This window comes from Engraulis encrasicolus, chromosome 7 (genome assembly GCF_034702125.1).
Source record: "Engraulis encrasicolus isolate BLACKSEA-1 chromosome 7, IST_EnEncr_1.0, whole genome shotgun sequence".
Taxonomy (NCBI): Eukaryota; Metazoa; Chordata; class Actinopteri; order Clupeiformes; family Engraulidae; genus Engraulis; species Engraulis encrasicolus.
The window spans coordinates 40,938,522-40,948,153 of NC_085863.1; the positions used below are offsets into that span (position 1 = coordinate 40,938,522).

Consider the following 9,632-nt stretch of genomic DNA (forward strand, 5'->3'; position numbering starts at 1 on the left):
CATTGATCATTGGTGTGTCCACATGATGTAGGCCTATACAGTATTATTTGAATTGAAGTGAGTGGTGGCGGTAAAGGTTTATTTTATTATTATTTTTTTATTATTATTATCATTAGTATGAGAATCAAGTCCAGTTGGAGTGCTACCTGGAATTAGTAGGCCTACTTTGTAAAGATGGTGTTCTTGATGACAGGCGTAGTTCATTTTAAAAGTTGTGGAATGCCAACAGTAGGCACTCATCTTCTTTGTAGATAAATTGCCTTTATTTTTATAGGAATAACATGATATTATCATTTATTCTGTAGTCAATTTGCACACCTGTTCTCTGCCAAAGTCACCACATGAGGTCGTCAGTCCTCGCCTTTTCCCCGGGATGGCTGACCGCTGCTCCACCCTCGGTGACAGGCAGACCGTCAGCAGGTAGACCATCTAGCTCTCCCAGGGGAGGGAGACTCGGGTAAAGAGTCGAGGCTTCGCCAACGTACAGTTCTGCTGGAACTCAACGTTTCTACTACTTTCAAACGACCGGTATTCTTTGGGATTTCTTAATGGTAGCTTTTTAAATACAGCAACGGGCAACTTTTTTGGCGGACATTTCCGAAGTGTGCCTACTGGGACTCGGAACAGATCCTCGGCACTTTTAGGAGTTGTAACTTGGGAGCTGAGGAAAAAATACAGTCTAACTTGCGAAGGGACTGTTCTGGCTTTTGATGCTGTGCCGAATTCGATTATTAATTTACCTCACGTGGATACATACAACAGGAGTGCTCGAGCGCAGTCGGACAACTTACGCGTTAGTAAAGAGATACAATGCTGGTCGTAGCACATGTGAATCATTTCTGAAACTCGAGTTATAAGGATTTGACGAGCGCCACCCGTACAACTTGTTGCCGCATTGGAGATCATGGAACACGTTGTGGCCACAGTGTAAAATGCTATGTTGTTGCACTGTGTACACGAGTAGAACATTAGCCTGCGCTTCTGTAATGTATCTTTTTTATGAACGACTACAACGTGTGGCACCTGGTGTTTTTAATATGAAGCTTCCATTCCGCTGGAGTTATACCATATGCGCTGGAGTTTCAAAGTGTGTGGAAGAGGGAACTCGTTTTGGGAATATTTGAGCAACCTGTTGAGTGTAATACACTACTTGAGACTGATTCAAAAGTTCGCTTTCGAAGTGTAAAGTGGTTGGTGTTGAATAAGCAGTGTGGTGATGTTTATCGCGACGTGACGAGTCGCGCGTCCTATTTGGGAACACATTTATCCACGTTATTTTTTAACCGTTCCAAATTGTGCTCTAAAACCAAATACAAGTAAACAAGCCTTTGGTTTACCAAGTGGCAACCATCAAATTTTAAATGAAGCGAAAGTTTGTCCTGGGTAAAACCCAATCCGTGTCTTTTAAAGGTGGAATTAATGCACGTTTTCAAGTTGAGATTTTCAGTAATTGCCCTCATGTCTTGCGTGTGTAGTTTGTGTCTGGCTTCTCCTGTAAGCGATACGGGATAGCCAATATGCGTATTTACATTAATGTACAGTGATTCTCAACATGATGCATTTTTTTTATCCAGGCATAACGACATTTTAAACTAAAATGAGATGATGCATGCACGTATTTTTTACATGCTGTCATAATTTGTTTTATCTGATTGCGCGGTTGAACTTTTCAGACACTCCGAGGGAGAACATTATTCAGGACATGGTGTAAAACAAGAGACTTTCTGAGTGCACAAACCCCTGTTTTACCAGTGGTTTCAGTTGCCTTTTAGAGTGGACAACTTGTAGATCGGTCGGAACATTTCCAGTTGATTTCACGTCGCAGGGTTTGACAGCTTCGTTGTCCACAATGAGCGGCTGGAGCCCGCCGCGGCAGCCGGTGCAATGACCGTTCTCCAGCGGCGGTTGGCCGGGCTCTGGCCGTGGCTGCTAATGGCGGCCCTGCAGGTGGTGTTCGGCCAGACCGGCCTGGAGCTGGCCGCGGCCGTCGAGTCGGAGCGATCGGCCACCAGGGCGGTCATCAAGGTGACTCTTCTCAAGCACGAACCGACGGGCAGGCCTATCACATTGGAAGGGGTGTTCGCTGGAGGCAGCGCCGGTTCTGCGGAAGGGAAACTGATGCAGGTAGGTGTCAGATTTGTTTGGGTAATTCATGAAGCCGGTGCTTTAATCAGCCTACGCAGGTTAGATGGGTTAACATTCCCCAAGTCTGAAATTTGCTGTAGTTGTCCAGGTTGTCAGCCAGCTGCCGCACAAGGCACCCTAGCTGTCACTGAAGTTAACAGATTTTTGCTGAACTAACCAACTAACTTTTTTGCTATGTTTTTATTTGTTCATTTATTTTTAATTTGCCATTTGAAGTTGACTTGCATGTATGGCCAAATACAGTAAATCTACAGCTAGGCCCACTATGTTTGCATGAGCTCTCTATTGGGCTCTCAGTTTCCCATCAAGTGGCATAAATGGACCACAGCTCAAAAAGCCAATGTTTACCTACCACCACACATCTGTTGTCTTTAGAACCACCCAGTGAACACCTTCCTTGCATGTTCATATTTGTCAAATCTGTTGTCATGGCCTGCACATACACACGTCTTTCTTAGGGCTGCGAATTGATGCAAATTTCCTGGATCGATTCGATTCCGATCCAGAAGGTTGCGATCCGATTCGATCCACGATCCAATTCGATATCGATCTTTTGTATTGCTGGGTTGTCACTTAAACCCATTTATGCCTAGCATTCTAAAACCGACTATAAAAACCTAAATATCTCAGCCTTTGTTGCCCACACAAGCATGAAATACCTTGGTATGTGAGAAATAAGTGGGAAACTGTTGAAGAGAGCTACAGGATGTGGTTGAGAACATAGCGCCTATAAAGATTGATCCACAAAGTTGTGAATCGATATTGCCCTTTTCGAACGTGAATCAATATTGGATTGCGATTCGATCTTTTGAACCCAGCCCTGGTCATTCTTTTAAAATCTTCATTGCATTAGTTTTAAACATTGTGGACAGTGGTTTCATTTGATTTCATCTCAGGGTTTTGTTTTTGTATGGACTGTGCTGTATGGGGCATGTCTTCGCAGTCTGTTCAGTGCACAGTCTGACTTTGCACCCCACAGCTGGCTTAGGATCTACACACTGAGCTGAGCAAACTACGTCCTTCTTTTGCGAGTGCAGGTATTCATTCTGCACAAGATTTACAGCACCTAAACTTTCTCAACAGATGTTGTAGGCCTCGATTCTACATCGCTTTTATACTTAATATATTGTGTCATCTAAGCGTGCTCAGCATCCTCATGTGTAAGGCGAATTAAAGGTAGTGGGTTGGCCACTGCCACAGTATGTGTATCTTCAGCAAGGGCTCAGCATGTCCAAGTAAGCTGTGCAGAAATTGACTGGTTTGTGAAACAATTCATTGTCCTGTGTCATTCATAAGAGGCTGGATATGTATGTGTAAACAATATAGGTCACTGTACAACATTAAAACATAAGTAAAAGCGACACAATAGGACATACAAATAACAAGCACAGAAGCACAAAGTAAGTAAGGAGGGGGGGTTGTCCAGGCAGCACTGGACAGGACTTGTAGGTACAGTTGACAACTTGGGCATTACAGTACAGTTAGAGCTAGGGATGTAAATATGTGTTTTGTGTGTGTCAATATGTGCGTGTGTGTTGAGGCAGCATTGGACTGGACCAGTGCTGTTGACAACTTGGGCATTACAGTTAGAGGTGTGTGTGTGTGTGTGTATGTGTGTGTGTGTGTGTGTGTGTGTGTGTGTGTGTGTGTGTGTGTGTGTGTGTGTGTGTGTGTATGTGTGTGTTTGAGCCCTCATTTTTCGAAAAGGGTTCTCTCACCACACAGAGACAGTGTTGTACTGTGTGAGATGCTCTTTGTTGCAGTGCCAACCTGTTGCAACAGGTTTCAGTTGCCTTGGCGCGCCATTCTCTCTTCTCTCTTTCCAGTCTCGTCCCGAGGGGATTGCAATGGGGGGAGGGGTGCAGGTAGATCACTGAGGAAAGGAGTGAGTGAGAAGGATGGAGCATTCTCTGGCCCTCTGTCACCATCTACTGTGTGGTTATTTTTTTCAGAAATCTATTCATTATCCATAAGGTCAAACGCTGTTGGTACTGAAGTGAAAGCATTGATTCTGGAGTCGCCTCGATCAGGCATGTTGTTTATTTCTACCTCGTTTATGGTATTGATTTCAGCAAATCTTTGTGTGTGGATTAGCCTCGACTCCAGCGTATTTTGGAACAAAGTAAACAGAGAGAGAGAGAGCGATACATCATCTCAGAGTGAAGTGAAGCTCTCACTCTTTACTACTTAGGCTTAGTTCCCCTCTTCTTTCCTCCTTTTCTTTTCTCAGTTTTCAGGCGTGTCTGACTCGCTATCCTCAGGCTACTCCGAATTGGACTCGCTCATCCGTGGTGGAGCATGACAGCCAGTTTTCATAACCCACAGTAATTACACCTTTCTGACCACGTTTGATCTTCTTAAGCGCGTTGTTTCTCTTAGGTTGGCGAGGAGAGCCCCTGAATTTTCCTCTCTTTTTTTTGGGCCTGTCGGTGATCACAGAGAAACACAAGATTAGACATGGTGGAAGCACTTTATTTTCGGGTGGTGGAAGATTGAGATGGCAGGGCTTTTTAGGCTACCATTGGCCCTCAACAGCGAGCTGTATTCCCAGTATGTGAGGTTGTTAAAGGAATGTTTCATAAAGTTGAGCTAAAAGCTGAATCCAGACATTTTATATTCAAGCCGTGCAATAATTTAAACTTTGTGGACTTGTGCATCTTGGCGTCATGGATTCTTTTTGCTCTTGGTGCTCATGGTTTGATTCATGACAAACGTATGATTGCTGTTAGTATAATCTATAGGCAAATGGAAATAATGAAAGGTTTGAAGTGGATGCAGCTGGGAAAAAATAAAACCGTTTTCAGAGCTGATGAGGACACCAGTGAGCTGCAGAATTTGTGTATGCAATCGTCATTGTAATCAGGTCTGAGTCTGTGTATCTGTGTTGTTCCTGTTCCTTATCCGTGTCTGTCAGAGGTTACTTGCTAGACAAATTCTACCTTTGCATGATGAGAACTTGTCAATTAGCTCTTGTGAAAATGTGTAAAAGAACACCGCCACCACATTGGATGCAACTGGTGCTATTCACTCATGGGCCACAATATGGGCATCAGTGCTTCTGAAAGTTAAAGTCCCTCCTCACTGACCTCTGGCCATCCATTTGATCAGTTTATTCTCATTACTCCAAGAACCTATAAGCCCTCGGAATGGTTGCAGAAGTTCAGTATTAAATTTAAAGGCAGAAGCAAAGCATGGCAGGACTTATCGTGTCCGCACACAGCAGGGATGTCCACTTCTGCTTGACTTACAGCTTGTTTTGCTTTAGCAGAACATGATGAAACATTCACCTGATGGCTTAATTGGTTAACCGCAACAAGTCGACACTGTGATGAATCTACACTCTTGATTGTGTGTCGCCATAGTCTGTTTCCTGTCTTTTGATTTCAATAGATCACTTTCACAAAGCGCTTTATTCATCTCGCTATGCCCTAAAGGTTATGCACACACATGATTTAGCCATTTTTGCATATGTGTGTTTGTGGATGTGTCAGATTCCTCCGCCCTAGTCTTCGTTTCCGCACCGAAGTCCAGCGCTTTCTGGGTGAATAGGTGAAGTGTACTGTGGGATAGCTTTGAACTTGAGGCTGCAGGCGTCTGTCCTTGAGGCCTTGAGAGGGGAAGGGGGACGGGGGTTGTGGTGGATGAGGGCTATGGTTGTGGGTTCCGCTCACTGCACCTTTTGAAGTTAATCCTCTGATAGGCCCTCTTCCCCAATTAAAAGAAGCTAAACCCTTTTTCAGAGGCTTCACTTCTCCTTTTCTGAATTTTTTTCTCCTCTCTCTTCAGTCTGCTGCAGAAGAATTTGAAGGGTCTCTCTCTCTCTCTCTCTCTCTCTCTCTCTCTCTCTCTCTCTCTCTCTCTCTCTCTCTCTCTCTCTCTCTCTGAGACGCCCCGTGAAGACGTTAGTGGTAATTGGAGCAGGCAGAGCAGCAGTGAGGCTAGCAGTGGAGTCTCGTGCTGCCCGTCACCCAGCCCTCCACCCCTCCATAACCACTCCAATGGCTGCAGTTTACTGTATGTCTTCCTTCATCTCTTCCTCTCCAGAGAGAACGAGAGAGAGAGCTGATGGTGTGGGTGTGTTGGGATAAGTTGAGTGCTATCTCTGTACCCAGTCTGCCAATCTAGGGGTCCCGGAGCGTTTTGGAACTCAGAGAGATGAAGGGGGTGGGGGATGTGTCAGGGGAAGAAAGATCAAAGCATGTCAAGTGAAAAACGTGAGTTGAGATGATTAAAAAGAAGGTTGTTTACCCTGCCCTTCCGATACCCACCCCACTGTCCCATCCCCCTCCCGTGATTCGGATGAATTTCCTGTCCCGAATTTCCTCCTCCCCAGCCCCTGTCCCCCCGGTCCAAAAACAGATAATGAATGTCCGGCTGGACCCCTGTTCACCAATCGCCAGCCCCTCTCTCTACTCCTGTGCCACTGCACTGCACTGCACTTTACTGTTGTTTGTTGTATTTCCTGTTTCCCTTGATTAGGGACTCCCTGCACACATCATCGCTGGGGCTTTATTGTTTTCTTATGACGGTGGCGCCTTTGATGTGGGCTCCTCCCCAGTGAAAGTCGTTTTTTTTTTCCCTCTTCTTCTTTCTTTTTTTTGCATGGAGATATGTAATTTGACTGTGGGTTTGGTGAGGTTTCGTTCTCTTGAATAATCACTCTGAGCATAATAGGCACGGCCAGAGCTCCAGCTCTCTGTTTACATCCGATCAGATGGGGGACTGCATTGGAAAACTCTGCCTCACTCCCCTTCTCCATAATATAGGACTCTACTGAGACGGACTGCATTGAAAAACCCTGCCCCACTCCCCTTCTCCATAATATAGGACCCTACTCAGACACTGACCAGTGCATAATGTTCACCAAGTCTTTGTTAATAATAGCTTTTCTTGACAATGTAGTCATTTGTTTGTTTGTTAGTTATTCTGAAGGTAAGACCACACCACATAAGCAACACCTTGCCCTCTGATGAAGGTGGAAGTCTTTTCAAATTATGTGTGGTAAACTAACAAACCTTGACTTGAGTGTGTAAATTGAATTGAATGTGGACAGCAAGTCAATGATACAAGAAATGAAGTTATTATCCTGATTGGTGGTGCCATTGTTCTATGGCAGCAGCATGGGCTGCATGTCCACAGTAAAGCCCTACCTGTACCTTGGCATGGCAGGTGTGTAGGGAGAGGTGGTCTGGGGTACTGCACTGCACTGCACTGTGCTACTGCGCAAGCTCGTGTCCACCTCCAGACAGTTCACAGGCACCCTCCTCAACGCTGCTGGTCCGTAAAAAGCATCTGAAGAAATCTCTGGATTGGAACGCGGGAAAGGGGGTTGTCCTGTCCTGTCCCGTCCCGTCCCGTCCTGTCCCATCTGCCCTGCTTCAAGTTCTTCCACACGGGGCCTGCTTTTGAAATGTGTTTCTTTGGGGTTGAGGAAGAGGGTGGGATCGTGAGGTGGGTGGGTTGAAGGGGTTCTGGGGGATGGCAAATCCCTTAAGTCCACTGGGCCTTCTTTTTAAGTCATTAGAACGGGGCCTGGAATGGCTGAATGTGTTTGCGTCTGTCAGGTCCATGTTATACAACGCATTCTTTTCCTCTGCTCCTCACGGCCCTCTCTGTTCACTTGCTGGAGCAAAGGAGAGAAGAAGAGAAGGCTTTGTGATGCTATTGTGACCTCTTTATAATTATGGATTTAAGCCGGCCTGTGTTTTAGGAGCTTAGCTATTACCCTGTGCAGTCTCTATACAGTGTACAGTGTGCTGCCCTGCTTCCTCTTGCCTTGTCTGTGTGTCTCTTAAAACATAACGTGGAGTGATGCCAGTTTTAAGATGACAGGACGTGGGCATTTCAACTCGGATGTCTCTGGCTGTCCAAATTCTGTTTTCATTAAACATTCAGTATAGCTCCCAGACAACTATTTGGTAGTTAATGGTCACTGATGTTTTCTGGTTAGCAGATGTCAGATGGTACAACCTTGGGCAATGCCCACAAATTGATTCATAATTGATAATTAATGAACAAGCCATGAACATGCTTCTTAGATAATTCAATAAAAACGAGAAAATTACTTAATCCATGCATCCATACAATAGTGGCATTAACTGTAAGTGCACAGTACTAATATTGAATGCCTTCCATAATGAAGCATCGAGCAGTGTCTGTTTATACGCCACAGGCCTACGTTTATCATGTCAGTTAATGATAGGTGTTGTACCATGAACACTATGATGTTGCTCCCACCTGCGTGCGCATGGCATTTGTTTATGTTCTGGTACAGCTAGACTTTGGTGTCAAGTACTTTGGCTTGTCATCATGACAGTGATAAAGAATTAGATGTGTGTCAGAAAACAAAACCTCCCCTCGCCTACCTTTTCTTTCCTGCTCCTGTTTTGAGTTCATATTAGGCCTGCTGCTCCCTGAAGTAGTCCCAAAATGCTTTTGATAATCCACAAATGCGTACAACTTGTGATTTCCCCCCCATACCTCGGCTGGCAAGTGCAGATGACCTCACAGGTTGCTGAATCAGAAAAAAACTACATGCACTCCGACCATTTCGCTTTAACTTTATGCACTATGATTTGGTCTTGGACTTTCATCAAGTCACGAATGAAGTTCAAGCGAAATGGTCAGTGTGTTGGAGTTAAACTGTTGATGATAAAATACAAATCAAATACAAATATTTAATATGAGATGTCTTCAGATATCAGCTCTTTCACACAGTTGTGGATCAGTTGTGGCATACAGAAAGAAATTCACTGAAATCATTGTGTGAGTTTGGGACATAAAGCCAAAATGACTGTTGCAGCTACCTCAGTTTACAATACTAGACATATTTTTAAATATTGTTTGTTGGTTCCAACCAATCCTCCCAGCGTTTCTTCTCTGCTTCGTTTTCCTGTGAAGGCCCCAATCCCTTCCATTTCCCCATGGAGTAGTGTCATGACTTGTGTTGTCGTGTAGTAGTCCCACATGTGTAGCTAGAAAGCCGCTTGAGTGAAAGACCATGCCTCCCAATGGGACGTAGTATCCCCATGCCCTCCTGGATGGTCATATCCCAGCCTTGACGTCAGGGCGTCTGCAGCAGCCCTCGTGGAGCCTGTGGCTGGCCGTTGGATCTTGCCGGTAAATGGTTGCCCCAGTGGTGGCACTGGAGTCGTGTGTCCCGTGTGGCTACTGTATTGCTGCCGTCGCCACTGTTGCGGAAGTCTGTGGCCGGAGGGTCCTCCAGCGGTGCTCGAGATGGAAAAGGCATTAGCCTACCTTTACCCCTGAACTCTAGCAGCATGGGGTGAGGTGGAGATGTGCAATGGTGGAGGGATGGAGCTGGAGGCTGGACAGGAAGAGCGACGTTTGTCACTGAACAGTAAACGCTTTGAAACACGCTGGCACACACACACACGCTCACATACACACGCCATGTATACAGTCACTTATACTGTACACACACACCCGTACACATACAGTATACACACGTGTACATGCTCCCACAC

The 9,632-nt window shown here is 45.3% G+C and overlaps 1 protein-coding gene across 1 annotated transcript in view; it reads left to right on the forward strand.

Moving 5' to 3' along the window:
- Positions 1–448: 448 nt before the first annotated feature.
- LOC134452893 (E3 ubiquitin-protein ligase RNF43) overlaps positions 449–9,632 on the forward strand; it is a 118,365-nt gene continuing 109,181 nt past the window's right edge. The window contains exon 1 of the mRNA XM_063203556.1: positions 449–2,124. Within this exon, the coding sequence (XP_063059626.1) occupies positions 1,885–2,124 (240 nt within the window). The 5' untranslated portion in view covers positions 449–1,884. The remainder of the gene's footprint in view (positions 2,125–9,632) is intronic.